Raw genomic sequence first — 15,867 nt, forward strand, 5'->3', positions numbered from 1 at the left:
AATGACCAGCTGTATATAGTAGATCCGCACCTTAGCCCCAGAACTGACTGGAACAGCCACTGAGGTCTCCAGCCATAAGACTAGCTAGAGAAGTTGGTAATGCCTTAGTGTGTCACAAGATATGCATTTCCTATGCATTTCATGTGGATCTGGACATGGATGTTCTCTACCCTTAGGTTTCTGGCCTACAGTTTTCTCAACCACACAACAGGGAATGCAGATCTAGACCCCACACAATGGCTACTGCAATAGTTATTCTGAAAGTCTTTTCCTCCCTGTATATGACTGGTTTTTAGGCTCAAATTGGTATAACCTCTGTTTAGATGGAGGTAATGTAAGGTGTTTGCTTACATTGTTTTCCTGAAACACTCATTCAGAGCAGCAAATGGACTCAGAGACAAAACAGGCCATGAATGCAGACACACAGCATTCACTGTTGGTTGCACTGTATTTCTTCTGCTTCAGTTTGGAATACTACACAAGCTTGAGTGGGAATTACATTCTAGTTCTCTACTGAACTGTATGGTACCATCAACCATTCCCTGCTCAAGCTGTGGGAAGTTAGGTCCTGGTCCAGGGGCTGTTGAGTCAGCAAAGAAGCTGTACAAAAGCTTAGGTAGTCTCTGGAAGCTCAGCAGAGGCCCAGATCCCAGCCAGAGGAGCATAGGTGGTCCCTGGAGGCTCAGCAGAGGCCCAGAGCCAAGCCAGAGGAACTTAGGTAGTCCCTGGAGGTTCAGCAGAGGCCCAGAGCCCAGCAAGAGAGACTGCATCAAAGACTGCATTGTTAGAGGCTCAGCTAAGAGTTTGCAAGAACTTGGGAAAAGCCAGGGCCTCATACCTTCTTGGGATGGGAAGGTGGAGGATGGAGCTGGAATCTCCTGAGCCAATCAAAGCGGTTTGCAAGTGACTCATGTTAAGGCTTGGAGCACCTTAAACATGCTAAATTTTGTTGTTATTTAACACTGTTCTATTCAGACATTTGCACTTTGTTTTTGCTTATAAAAAATTAAATCCTGTGACAAATATTAATATCCTCAGTATTACTGAACTGGCTTTCAGATAATCGGTTACTTACTGAAGTGGTTAATTTAAGGTGATTTTTTTCAGTAAGGCCCATTTCTTAGGGGCCTCATGCGCCAGGCACTGTGGTGGGTGTTATATTTGTATCCTTGCCAGTCTTTACAATATCCCTTTGAGATAATATTGACAATTGAAACAGACAGATAAACTGAGGATCGAACAATGTAAGCAGTTTACCCAGAGGAGAAAATAGGAGACTTGGGATTAGAACCCATTCAATTCAAATTTGTACCATAAACATTCTTTTTTTTTAAAAAACTTACTTATTTTATGTGCATTGGTGTGTTTTCATGCATGTATGTCTGTGTGAGGGCGTTGGATCTCCTGGAATTGGAGTCACAGACAGTTTTGAGCTGCCTTGTGGTTACTGGGAATTGAACCCAGGTCCTCTAGAAGAGTAGCCAGTGATCTTAACCACTGAGCCATCTCTCCAGCCCCCATATTCTTTGAAGTAGAATAAAACTGAAGTATTAAGGCTTTGGATGTTTTCTCACTCATTCTGTTCTGTTTTCAATTTGTCACAGAATCAGTTTTCTTTCTGATAACCAATGGTTCTCAACATTCCTGATGCCATGACTCTTTAATACAGTTCTCCATGTTGTGGTGACCCCCAACCATAAAATTATTTCCATTGCTACTTCATAACTTTAATTTTTCTACAGTTATAAATTGTAATATAAATATCTGTGTTTTCTCGTGGTCTTAGATGACCCCTGTGAATGGGTCCTGGCTGTAAAGGGGTTGAGACCCACAGGTTGGGAACCATTGCTTATAACTCTTTCTTTTTTCTGTGTATACTTAACACCAAATAAACCAGAGGTAGACTAAGGGTGGGCCTTTCCAGGAAGTGGGCTGTCATATGGAATCTCTTGCACTGGTCCAGAAAAGAAACACTGGGAAGAACTAAGGCCTGAGGACCAGGAATCAGATCCAGGTTGGCATGAGAGAGGAGACAGGGTTAGACAGCAGCATGCAGGGGCCAGAATACTTGTGCAGAACAGCTTTGGCAGCTGGTGCATGTACACATCAAAATGGCTTCCACGAAGCCTCAGAAGGTATGAACTGAGCGTGTCGCATCAGGGAAGTAATGGTAGAATAAGGCCACTGGAAGAGTGTCAGTCCATCCTTCCCTTTTAATGTGTGCACCATTAATTTAAGAGTGTGTGCTTATCATCATCTTACAGTTCCTCAGCTCAAAGGTCAAGTTGCCCCTCCCCCATGGTTTCCCTGCTCTAGTTTTCACAAGACCGAAAGCTGAAGCTCCTACTGGAAGGCTCTGGAAAAAATATACTTTCCATTTCATTCGAACTGTTGATGAACTTAATTCCAGCAGAGGTAAGACCAAGATCACAGTTTCCCTGTGGGCAGCCAGGATTCCTGCTAAGTCTTTAGATCAGTGTTTCTCAACCTGTGGGTTGTGACCCCAAGGCCCCTCGGAAAATGCAGATATTTACATGACAATTCATAACAGTGGCAAAATTAGAGTTATGAAGTAGCAACAAAAATAATTTTATGATTGGGGGATCACCACAACATGAGAAACACTATGAAAGGGTCGTAGCATTAGGAATGTTGCTCTAGATCCTTTCTTAGACTCGTTACCTTCTGTCTATACCCTCAAAGCCAGCAAGACCAGGGCAAATCCATCTCGTATTTTGAGCTTTTTTGGTTTTGTTTCTGTCTCCTGCCACTAACTCTGTCTTCCTCTTTATCATCTCTTCATGGGCTCTCTGCCTTCTGCTTTTTCTTCTGTTCCTGAGCTCTTTTGCCTTCCTCTTCTGCTTTTCAGTGCCCATGGGATAAATCAGGATAATCACTCCCCTTTAAGGTCAGCTAGTAACTGATTGCTTCGGCCAAGCCCCCTTATAGCTGAGTATGAATTACTGTTTGCATAACCAGAGGACAGAAATCTTCCTCCCACACTATGGTGACATGTCCATCTTCATTTCACAATCCAGATGGGGTTTCAGTGGTGTACAGTATCTGCCTGGACTCCCATAGTTACTGAGTTCCTCCAGGCTTCTGGATCCTTCTGGTTCCAGAGAAGTCCTCCCTTGGCTTCTCTAGACCAATAGAGAATAGTCTCCATTCTCAAGTCCATCTCTCCCCACACCTCCCGAAATCCCTTCCAGAGATTTCTCTGATCTCCTTCACCAACTCTGTCTTTCTCAGAAAACCTCATTGTGTTCTGAAAAGTTTCCAGTTACTTCCCCGAGTGGAGTGTTGATGCCCCTCATCAAGCTCCAGGGACCTAGAATATCTGCCTTGTCTTTGACAGTTTTCAAGGACCCTTAGGGAAATGTTTCCTAAAACATTTTTATAACTAACATATATAATAATTTTTATTCCTTTAACAACTTAGAAGGAAAGAATAACTAAATTGCTATTATTACTAAGTTACTAGACCTTACCAGAAACAGACTTTGAATCTTAGAATATATTAATGTATTTAATGGGATATTTTGGAGATAGTACCCAAGTTCAAACTTGAACTTTATGTGGGTTTCATGAATACTTTATATATATATATATATAGCTTGAACATAATTTTATACAATATGCATAATAATTTTTTTCATCAAACAGGTTTGTTGTATGGAAGCATCTATTTGTAGTTTAATATAAGAGCTCAAGTTTCAGGCTTTGATACAGGTCAGGCTCCAGAGTAAGGTTCGTTTTTGATATACTTATTAATCTGAATTATTTGGGGAACATTTGAACTTACAATTAATAATGCCAAGGTTTGGGGAACCCATCCCTCCAATTTAGTGCATTAGGTTCTCGCTAAAGTGCCAATTGTCAGCCCATACCAAAGGTTCAGTAATTCTGGAGTAGAATCCCAAGAAAACTGCACACAATACGAATGCCAGGGTGGTGAAGAGATGTACCCAAGTGTGGACTGTGGCTGAATAGTGCAATATTGAAGCTGACAGCCAAGCTGAGGTTTTGGCTTCTACCTTTCCATTTTATAACACAAATGGATATGCAAATTTGTAATGTCTAAGATTTCTTCAAGTCCTTGCAAACACATTCCTCACTGTGCTATGCCTGGACACTTGTTAGGGAGCACACTGCTTCTTTGTATTCCTAAAAGGCTCTGTACCTTTAGCACTCTGATGCTGGGACTGATCACAGCATAACTTCTGCACTGGGTTCTCCATATCCAGCAACCACTAACCTTTATCCACCCTCTTCACATCCTGGTGTGGCTAGAGCTCATGGAAAGAAATACTTTATTTCTATGTCATAGGGGATTAAACTTTAATACAATGCCAAAGAAAGAAAGTGAATTTTTATTAATAGTTGAAAAGAAAATGAACCCTTCATAAGTGTTTCTTGTATGTATAGCTGGCACTATAAGAGCTGGAGGAGTATCTAGCTTTTATAGACCCACAACAACTTACCGGTAAATAAGGAAAACTTCCAACGCAGTCTTCTCTAGCCTTCAAAAATACTAAGGGTCATTATAGCCCCATCCTGCAGATGGAAAAACAAATTGCAGAGAGGCTACAATTCACACAGGGCTGTACACCCAGTTAGAAGAAGTCTGAAAATGTAAACCCAGATGTCCTCCCGTAAATCTTACCATCTTAATTTATAGGATTAATTTAATTTATAGGAAAAAAACCACATTCAGATAATACTTTGTGACTTTAAGATAGGAAGTTCATTGATCCATTGTAGTTGTTGGCATGTTTTTGGACATCATATGCAGCTTTAACACATTTCTATATATTAAGTACACAAGAGGCAAAAGAAATAAAATGTGCATACTATCACAAGTCTCCCATGGGGCTTCCCCATACATTTGACTGTCTTGCCTCAACATTCAAAATAGGCACATACATATTTATAAACATACTTCTTCCACTTAGGCTTCCTTTCAACTTCCTCTTATCAAAAGGACCAGTCAACCTTCAGCTGAACCATAGAGCTCATTTTGCCTGTCCCAGTTTTGAAGCTGTTGTAAATCCACACACACCTCCAGGGCATCTCTGGCATTCCAGGAACTCACATTTCACAGTTCCCTCAAAGGTTTCTTCATCCTCCTGAGTGGTCCACATGGCAGACATTCCATAGAAAGTCCCATCATGAGCTGATTTTGCCAGGGTGGGACTGAGGTCCCCAGTATTTGACAGAATGAAATGGACTTACTGGCCAGCTGCCCCTCTGAGGTGTCCCTGTGCATATCAGGTGAGATGTCAAGGAAGTAAGGCCTCAGATCACAGTGTCTCTTTGTTTCAGGGAGAAATGTCTCTCAGAGTCTCACTCCAGCATCACGGCCCTGTTATTGGTGTGAAGGAATGCTGGAGGTGGCTCTGGGGCTATGCTTGCTGCTTCTCTTTTGATGTATCGTACCTCCTGTTTAATACTCCATGCAATAAACCCTTCTAGAAGAGATCCTTCCCAAGAAGGGTACTGTCTCTTTGAATAATGGCCATGCTTTGTTTTTGAAGAGTTATGTTGCATTTCATGTGTCCCTTTTTGCTGTCAAGCTCAAGAGTTAAATTTTAGTGCCATTGATGACTTTGTCTTAGTTTCTTCAAGAAAAATGTCCCTTTTCTCTGGAGGCACTAGAAATTTATAGAAAGGGCCATGCAATCTTTTTGCTCAAATACTTATGGTTTTTGTAAGTTCTTATGTGTATTTATTAGATATTAAAAAATAAAGACAACTATGTCATATTCTTTTATGTCTTCAGGATTTTAGTAATTGAGAAAGAGATCAGAACCAGCTACATTATCCATATTATAATATAAAACACTAGATTGACCAGGGAATATAGATAAGAAAATGCTTCTGATATACAAAATGTACCCCCAATGCCACACACCATCACAAATTATCTGGATTTGGTCTTTTAGATTTACCTGTAGGTCAGCCATGCAGATGCTCATGACCTGATCCACTTCCAATTGCTGCCCAGAAGAAGGCAACATACTGACTTGGCTCCAGAAGGGAGCTCTAAGTGGCCCAGCCAGCTGCCCTGCTACATGAGGAGCCAGGGGTGAGCAAGTATGCACGCACCCATCGACCAGTGACCGTAACCCAGGCTTCTGTGTGCTCTGCTGTAGGTGACTCACCCTGTATGTTCACTGGAAAGGGCTTGTGGCAAGGCTGGCAACTATTTCATCCTGCAAGATGAGGTGGCTTATCTTTACTCATACAAAGTCCTTTGTGATCTCCTGGAACCTGCTTTTACCCCAGTCTCATAAGAAACACTTGTAGGATAAGGAAGGGCAAGAGTAGGGATGTACAGATTGGGAACATTGAGCAAATTACTCAACATGGCCTTTGAGTTCCTCTTTCTTTGAGGCTATAGAACAAATTTTCTCTCATCCCTGTGAGTATTTAAGGAGCCAAACAGTAAATGTCTGGGTATTGTTCTACAGTGATCAGGTATTAGGAGAAAGAATGTTGTTTGGAAGAAAAAAAGGACCTTTGAGTTGCCACTAGCTCAAACAGACAGTAGCATAGTGCCTATTCTTTTACATTATGGTTTGCAAAGAGGGGTCCCAGAATTCCTCTCTGGTCTGTCCTTTAACATTTCAGTCCTCCTTTGTGTTGAAGTCAAAGACATAGTTCTTACCTGGTGACCATGTAATCGGCCAAGAATACAGTTTACGTGGATGCGATTCAGGACAGCAGGAGTATGTCATATTTCATGTGGAAAGCAAAAGTAGATAGATACCAGAGGGATGAGCAGGGGCCATGCCAGGAAGGTGTGTATTCACAGACTGCATTCCTTTTCTCTAGTGCCAAGATAAACAAGGAAAAGTTGGCCAGACTATTTTTGTTTGATGGTGTTCAAGAAGTGGAGGATGCTGTTATGTTTTATTTGTTTAGAAACAAGAGTTTCACTGTCTAGTCTCAGTTGTACTGAATTCACTAGGTAGTTTAAGCTAACCTTGAGTTCTTAATTTTTATGCTTCAGTTTCTCTTACTGGTGGTAGGCTTTAAAAGTAACATGACCAGGTTTGCACATAAGAATAATCATACTAGCTCTACTGTAGAGAAGATTTAGAAATGGGCTCTATCAACAAGTAAGAACATGATCGTGGCCTGAATTAAGGAAGTGAATAGCAGAGAAGACAAAAGCAGGTAGATTTTTAAAGGGTTTGGGAGATTAAATGAAAGAGAAAGCAAGGAAGAGAGCTCTTCTAACATTGTCTGTGCCCTGCGATAGAATGCCCTCACCAGAGGAGGAATCTGGAGGGATTAATTAAGTAAGACTAGAAAGGAAGGTCAAGGGTGCTTGGCAGACCACTTATCTCAGTTTTCATATTCATACCTGCTGTAGCTCAAGATTGCTCACACCATACAGCCCATATTACATAAATTAATTTTATAATGTGAAAATGTAAAGTGAGGGCCAGTGAAATGGTTCATTGGATAAGGGTACTTGCTGCCTAGTCTGACAACCTGAATTAGGTCCTCAGGACCCAACATTGCCGAAGAAGAAAACCAGCTTCCAAAAATTGTCCTGGGACTCAGATAATATACAGACACACATATGCATAGATACGCAGTTTTATCTAAACTGAACAAAGGTATTGATGTCCACAAACTTGAAGAATACCTTAGCTGGTACCTTCTCTGAAGATTCCAAAGCATACTAGCACAGAGAGATGTGAAAGGGAGACTGCACAAGCTGATTGCATCCACACCCACCATCCATTCATCTCTGGAATCTCCAAGAAACTGACCTGCTCATATGTTTCTGATTAATTTTAATGGGATTCCCTTGCAAACCATAGATTCTAAATTATCCCTTGGTAGGTATAACATCTGTAGGAGACATATTATTTACCCTGAATAACTCTTGGGTACTGTTACACTAAGTTCTGACAGAAGCTGAATTCATGGTCTTCTTACAGTCAAATGCCAACTCTTCACATTTTTTCCCCTTATAAACCACAGAAGATACTTATTTATAATATTTTGAATCACATTTAGTTTCATGTTAAAAATATCAAATATAATCTTACAAGAGATTTTATGTATTTATTTTTCATTTTGGTTTGGTTTGGTTTGGTTCAATTCAAGGACAAAGAATTTTTTGGTGTAAGGGAGGAATATTTTTTCCTGAGTTTGAAGTTTAAACAATTTAGTAAGCATTCCACATTGAGCTCACAAAAAAGGGATTTGCATATGAACTTGTTGCAGCCAGAAAGCATGTCTGAACATGCTCACAGTCTTTGGAACTACCCATGGCAGCTGCTTTTGGTCCCTCATTCTTCTCTTTTCTTCCTCCCTACAGGTCACTGGATTGACACTGTCTCAGGACCTTGATGATCTTGCCATCCTCTACCTGGCCACTGTTCAAGCCATTGCTGTAAGACACTTCAATGACATTTCAAAACAAAAACTTTGTGTTATTAATATGTTCTGAGCTACAGGATCTCTGAGATGCACCATAATACTTTTACAGCAGTTTCTTCATTAGAAGAGAGCTTGCCACAAAGAGATATTTGCCTGTCCAGTGATGATGACAAGGGTTCTCACCTGCCTTTATGATAAAGTCACTGAAATGAAAGCCCTTGTGCATCACGCTTGCCATTTGCCTGATGTCTTCTAAATTCAGTACAAGGGAAGAGGCAGATTCCAAGTACATGGGCAGTTGGAAAACTGCTGTTAAGAACTTTTGCTTTTATACAATACATAATATTGTTCACTTTATGAAAGAATTCATTTTAAGGTTCCTATAATGAATTCTTAGAAACTTATGGGTTGGGGTAGTTACAGGTGGTTAAAATGATTAAGGAAAGAAGGGAAAGTTTAATCTGAAATGTGAGAGGCTCTTAAAGTGAGGTCCAAACTGAAAGCCAAACCGTAGAGGCTCAGACATTGCCTAAGGAATCTTCCTGTGGAGCACTGCTCCACCAGTGGGCTGCCAGAAGGTTCTAAACCCTGAAATAATACAAAAGCTGGCACATGTGCCTGTACTAGAAAGTGCATTTGCAGATGTGGGTCATGACTTTCAGTATCTTAGAGAAGGTCTATACCCTACAAAAAAAATCAGTGGTTTTATTAATTTTAGAAAGAGAAAGGAAACCCTCAGAAAGGAAAAGTCAGCTTACTAAATTATGATATAGAATTTATTATTCATCATTAAACCCATGGCTTATTATTATTGTTTAGATTTAGATTTATGTATGTGTATGTGTATATGTCTATGTATGGCACATGAGGGTGCCAGGAGAAGGCATTGTACTTAGGAGCTATAATAAAAGGTGCTTGTGAGCTGCCAAATGCGGGTGCTTGGAATTGAACTCACATCTTCTGAAAGACCAGCATATTTTTAAAATTTTTTTATTATTTATTATTATCATGGTTGGTATGGTACTAGGGATTGAACCCAGAGCCTTACCATCTGAGGCAAGCACCTACCTCTGAGCCTATCTCTGTCTCCAAATCAATATTTTTGGTGTGCTTGTTACTGCTATAGAGACATAAATAATGTTCACTAATTATTTTTCTTCCAACAGCTGCCTTTATAATCTTACCATTTTTAATATATGCATACATATTTATCCATCTTACCAACAGAAGTGCTTTGTTAGTACTCATACTTACCCAAGTGTGCCATGTGTTAGGTCTAGAGAACAGAGCTCCCCAGTCACCACAGTACTATGCCTTCTGCAGAGCCATTGCAGAGGCATAGAGAACCTGCCTATTCAGCCATACAACCCCTGTAGACTATAGGCCAGACTGTTTCTCCCTTAAGCAACTTCCCTCTTGGCCAACTCAGTGAAACCCTCAGAATGCTTTCTACGTGGAAACTACAGGCAAACAAACAAAAGAAGCAGGCAAAAAAACCAGACAACTCTGACGTCTGTCAAAATGGAGAAAGTGAATAGAAGATGTAGCTAGAGTTTTCCTGCCTGGCCCACAGTCAGGACAAATCTCTGTCACCCACCAGTCCCACAGCCGCTCAGACCCAACCAAGTAAACACAGAGACTTATATTGCTTACAAACTGTATGGCCATGGCAGGCTTCTTGCTAACTGTTCTTATATCTTAAATTAACCCATTTCTATAAATCTATACCTTGCCACATGGCTCATGGCTTACCGGCATCTTCACATGCTGCTTGTCATGGCGGCGGCTGGCAGTCTCTCCCACTCAGCCTTCCACTTCCCAGAATTCTCCTCTCTCCTTGTCCTGCCTATACATATATATATATATATATATATATATATATATATATATATGTACTAAATATATATAGCTTTGTACTAAATACTGTAGCAGGAGTCTTAGATGGTCTTATTAATAAAATCAAACCTGAGGCCAAGTATTGGGGTGAACACTGGAAGATCAGAGAGACAGAACAGGCCACAGCTAACCTCACCTGGCCAACTTCTCAGATGATCTTGTTTCCTCAGACTGGAAGCCTCTGTGTCCTCATATCCGAATGGCTCTCAGCTGAGCTGTGCTGCTCAAAACCTAAAAGCTTAACCAGCCAAATGCTTAACCAGCCAAATGCTTCTAGTTTCTGGTCCCCACGTCTTATATACCTTTTTGCTTTCTACCATCACTCCCTAAGATAAAAGGCTTGCTTTCTGGGATTAAAGGCGTGAGTCACCATGCTTGGCTATATCCTTGAACACATGGATTTCTGCCTCTGGAATGCTAGGATTAAAGGCATGTGCTACCACTGCCTATCCTCTATGTTTAATATTGTGGCTGTCCTGTTCTCTGACCCGAGATAAGTTTATTAGCACATACAATATTTTGGGGAACACAATACCACCACAAAATACCTTGTGCCATCACCTGATTTAATTATATATTGATATTATGTTCCTCAGTCCACTGACTAGAATCCCAAGCCTTAGTACAGTAAAGTAACTTGTTCATTGTCATGTCGTTCATATATGCAGGAGCAGTGATGAGAGCCCACAGTTTATAAAATAAAACATAAGAAGTATTGAGGATATTTTAATGTTTGACTTGTGAATGTAATTGTATGAAAAGGCTTGCAATTGGCTCAGTCACTTCCATTGAAATGAACAGTTCTGGAAAACGAGAGATCATGATGCTCACACCTTGTGTGCAAATGCTAAGAGGTGGACATGAAAGACAAAGCTAAACAGGAGAGGTCAAGGACATTACCCCATAGTGGTAAGGACTGTGACCCTTTGGGGGACCTCCAACTCTGTGCCAGGTACCAGAGTGCCTTAAGACTGCAGTCCTATAAACCAAGGGGCCTGTCTTCACATTTGAGCTGAGGGCAGGCTGTTTTCCAGGGTCTCACAGCTAGTGCACACTAGTTAGAATAGGGACCTGTGTCCATCTCAGCCTCAGCTCCTTCTCTCTCCACTCTGTCATGGTGTGTTTTTCTTTGATCTTTTCATAAAAGCTACATGAGTGAAATACGTTTTCAGGCATTCCCAGAGCAGCTTTTACTTAACACATATCAGAAAACATCATTCATTTGGCCTGGAGTTTTTTTCACAGGCTACTTTTCCTGGTAAGAACATTGGAGCAGGAAGCCCAGGAATGCAAAAGATTAAACTTAATAATGCATGCAGGAGAGGAGGGGGAAAGAGCCAGCTATGTTTTCTCAAGTAACACACATTTGGGAAATCAATCTTGTATTTAATGGGCCATACGTACATTTAAAGCAATCCTACTTTTTCTGTCTATTGTCTTAATGACCTTTATAATTCCATGCAGGGAAGACATTTTAAGACAGATTTCCTGATAAAGCTTTATTGTAGAGTCAATTAAATTTGGGAGGGGTTCCATCTGTTTGAAAAAGTATCTGAGTGTACTGATTTCCTAGGCAAAAATGTGCATTTTAATGAAGCATTTTGATAACAGATATTTTCCCATAATGTTTAGCTTTGGAAAAAAATTGTTTCCTTCTTCCTGAATATTGCCTTAGCACCTATTTGTTATTGGTTAGTTAAACAGTTTCCTCTATATTAATATCCGTGGTTGGCACTCTGTAGCAATGGAATGAATTTAAAGAGAGAAAAGTTAGCTTCAGACTATGGGAAACCCCTCCGTGCAGTGAAATTCTCTCTGGCTTGGCTTCTTTGAAAGACCTGTCAGCCACTTGGTTCCTCCCCAGCTTGTCTGTCTGTAATTCTCTTTTCAGAACAGACCCTTAAAAAGTACTATTTGCATTTGAAGTCTCTTGATTTGCATTTGGTTCTGTGTCCCCTTGGAATGGCCTAATTTTAATTTAAATTTCTCCATGAAAACATTTTTTCCAGAAAGGTGAGCACAGAAGCATTTTCACACAAAGCCCTTTGGTGGGCATTTCCACTGTGGATCATCACACAGTGGAGTCTGGGACACTGAAGGGAAGGCCCCGAAAGAGCTGCTGGGGTGGGAAAAGAGAGACAGGCTGTCACGGCACCGAAGGGAGTGCCTCTTGTTCAGGTCCTCACTTTCCTTTCACAGTAATGTGCTTCGCAATGACCCCAGTCCCAGACTGCTAATCACATCGTCCAAGTGGGCTTAACAATCTTCAGTTTCTGGTTTGTCTTAAAATTAGAGATGACATCGGCATGCGCAGGAGAATGCCCTACTGAGCCTCTATCCAGAAGAGGTCTTTTGTCAGTGCTCCAATGTGCCTGTAGCTGGGAGGTTATCAGGGACATGCTACAGTGTCATGCCATGTCTCAGGCCATACCTAGTTTTTTTCATGTTACCATTTTTAACAATCCACATTCAACTAAATGAAAATGATATTATTTGCCTATCAGTAAATGAGAAGTGAACCTTGCATTGGTTAGGAGAAATAGGTGAACTGCCTGTCAGATTAGAGCTTCCTAAGGTCAAAGCTCCTGCTTTCATTTTGTAGATCCCAATCTTCAGGAAAGACCATAGTGGCCTAGAACTGGCAGTCCTCCAATGATCCATGATGGACTGACTCATGGACATCCATTGATCTCCTGAAGTTATGCATCATCCTGTTGTATGTGACAGTTCTTTTCTGGGGTTCAAGATCCACCAGAAACTAAAGAAAGAACATCTAGAGAGAATCACCAGTACTTAGTAGGCAGAGAATCACCTTGTATGCTGTAACAGGTTTCATTTCTCAAACACGGTACAACCATAGATACTCTTTGAAGGCCCAAGTTTTACTAAATCCACGTTTTCACCAGGTTCATGAGCAGCTTCAACACGTATTTAAGACCTCTGTGCTGGAACTGCTGCGCCTTTGTTCCTGGCTGCCCCAGCGCGCTTCATTATTTATTGTAAACCAGTGGGGTGTCTTATCCTGTGGCCCTAGGTCACCCTCTGACCCCTCCCTCGTTTTTAGCGACTCTCCTGGCCAGGAAAGATGTCACTGTAGGGACCCTTATCAAGGGAAACTTCGCTTACCTAGACCCCACGCCCCAGGACCTGAAAACAGGGAAGTATGCTGTGGACTTCCCAAACTTGGTTCTTACCTGAGCCAAACTTCTCATTCCTCTTGCCCTCCGTAAACATCAGGTACCAACTCTCCAATCACACTTACACTTTTTTTTTGTTTTGTTTTGTTTTGTTTTGTTTTTTGAGACAGGGTTTCTCTGTGTAGCTTTGCACCTTTCCTGGAACTCACTTGGTAGCCCAGGCTGGCCTCGAACTCACAGAGATCCGCCTGGCTCTGCCTCCCAAGTGCTGGGATTAAAGGCGTGCGCCACCAACGCCCGGCCACACTTACACTTTTACTGAGAACTATACTATGGCTCATATCTGTCCTCCAGCCCAGTCTCCCTTTGGCAGGTTCACCGTTCATTGAGACGCTTGGGCCTTCTAGACCTTCAGCCTGTTAGTTCCCTGACTTCCTTCCCCATCTACCCAGCAATCCACTCCCATCCTCATACCTACAGCATTGCCATCTCCCCAAACCCCTCAGTCTCTAAACATTCAAAGACCTCTTTGTCCACTGAAAATACTCTCTTCCCTGTTTTCTTTCAGAACCACTGTTTAAAATCACCCTATGGCTGCCTTCTCAATGCCATGTCATAGTTTATCTTAAAAAATCCATATCCCCACTGGGCGGTGGTGGCACACGCCTTTAATCCCAGCACTCGGGAGGCAGAGGCAGGCGGATCTCTGTGAGTTCGAGGCCAGCCTGGTCTACAGAGTGAGTTCTAGGAAAGGCGTGCAAAGCTACACAGAGAAACCCTGTCTCAAAAAACCAAAAAAAAAAAAAAAAAAAACTATATCCCCAAATAAATTAGGAATTTTGATATTCTACTTTTTGAACGTCCAGAAAAATTAGGGTTACAGCTATTTAAGTAGCCAAACCCAAACTACAAATTATATGTTAAGCTTCACCTCAATTGGCCCTAAAGTAGTATCCTCTCCTCAACCCATAGCTGAGCTACTGAGTAAAAAGGAAACTCAGCAAGGTGGGAATGGGGGTAAGTCATTTCAAGAAAGTATTTGGACAGAAGGCTTGAGTAAAGCTCCAAGCCAACCATAGTGTGTGTCCTCCATGCCATCCCAGCTCACTAAAGGACTGGCTGGGAATGGATGCTGGTCCAGAGGCCTCATTATCAGAGCACAATTACCTGGTTTCAGATGATAATAAAGGCAGTTTTAGTCTTTGCTGCCAAAGGCTTTTCATCTTTTGCCTCTTTCCATAGTTCTGTTGCTTGAGAGGTTTTTTTTTTTTTGGTTTTATGGTTATGTTACTTTTGTTGTTTTGTTTTGTTTTTTGCTTGTGTGTGTGTGTGACTTTTCTAACTGAAGTATCTTTAGTTGCAATTTAATGAAGGGAGACTTCCCCATGTGTCACTGACTGATAACCTCAGAGCAGCACTGAAATGAGCCCATTGCTAGTAGCTCCTAGAGGGCCTGGGCCACAGTTGACTCTCATCAGCTGTTTGAATGAAGTGCATTAAGATGAGCCCTGATCCCTAAGGCTTGGGGAGCATTGCAACAGACAGATTGGGAAGGATATAAGAACCAGAGAATCAGGGAATTTGCTATGAGGCCCTGTCTCCTAGGAATGTCAGAAGATACACCAATAAAGTCTCACCAACATGGCTGACCGCCCAAATGTGAGCTGAACAAGGACACCAATAGGCATGCCAAAATGCATAAGGAAAGCCCACAAAGCCTCAACCCTACACAAAGAACTACAGGCAACTAAGGAATGCTGGGAGCAGGAGAAATATCTGACCCAGGGAAGAGCAGGTCAACTGGTTCAACTGGTTATTCAATAACAAATGGTCAGCCCGGAAAACAAATACATATATATATATATATATATATATATATATATATATATATATATATATATGTGTGTGTGTGTGTGTGTGTGTGTGTGTGTGTGTGTGTATATATATACATATATGTATATATATAAAGCATATACATATATACATACATATATACCTCACATACACGAATGCATGTAACAATGATTAATGAAAAAAGAAACTATGAATTTGAAAGAGAGCAGGAAGGATATATCAGGAAGTTTGAAGGGAGAAATGAAGTGATTATATTATACTCTCAAAAGAAAAGAAAAGAATTAAAGTGAAATAAAAGTGAAGAAATTAGCTGTGATTCCACCCTAACTGTTTTTCTTGGTGTTCTGTTACTACTGAGGGAAGCAAATGGTGACTGCAGAGGTTTGGAGTCAGGCAGGCCCAGGGTAGAATGCCCCGAATGAACCAGCTGTGTGACCCGGGTGACATGATCTCCGAGGCTCAGATCTCTAGGATGGGCATACAGAGCTCTGGGGACCCAGCCAAGTCCGTGCCAAACACGTGTGTTCCTGGTCACCTGCTTTCCCTGCCATCCTGATGTTTTCTTCTGCTTTCTCCT

At 41.3% G+C, this 15,867-nt stretch overlaps 1 protein-coding gene across 3 annotated transcripts in view; it reads left to right on the forward strand.

Annotated features, from left to right (window-relative positions):
- Positions 1-15,867, forward strand: part of Fggy (FGGY carbohydrate kinase domain containing) — a 404,108-nt gene that overhangs the window by 301,153 nt on the left and 87,088 nt on the right. For all 3 annotated transcript variants that reach the window (XM_059254544.1, XM_059254546.1, XM_059254547.1), the window contains one exon: positions 8,342-8,416. In XM_059254544.1, the coding sequence (XP_059110527.1) occupies positions 8,342-8,416 (75 nt within the window). The remainder of the gene's footprint in view (positions 1-8,341; positions 8,417-15,867) is intronic.

This window comes from Peromyscus eremicus, chromosome 2 (assembly GCF_949786415.1).
Source record: "Peromyscus eremicus chromosome 2, PerEre_H2_v1, whole genome shotgun sequence".
Taxonomy (NCBI): Eukaryota; Metazoa; Chordata; class Mammalia; order Rodentia; family Cricetidae; genus Peromyscus; species Peromyscus eremicus.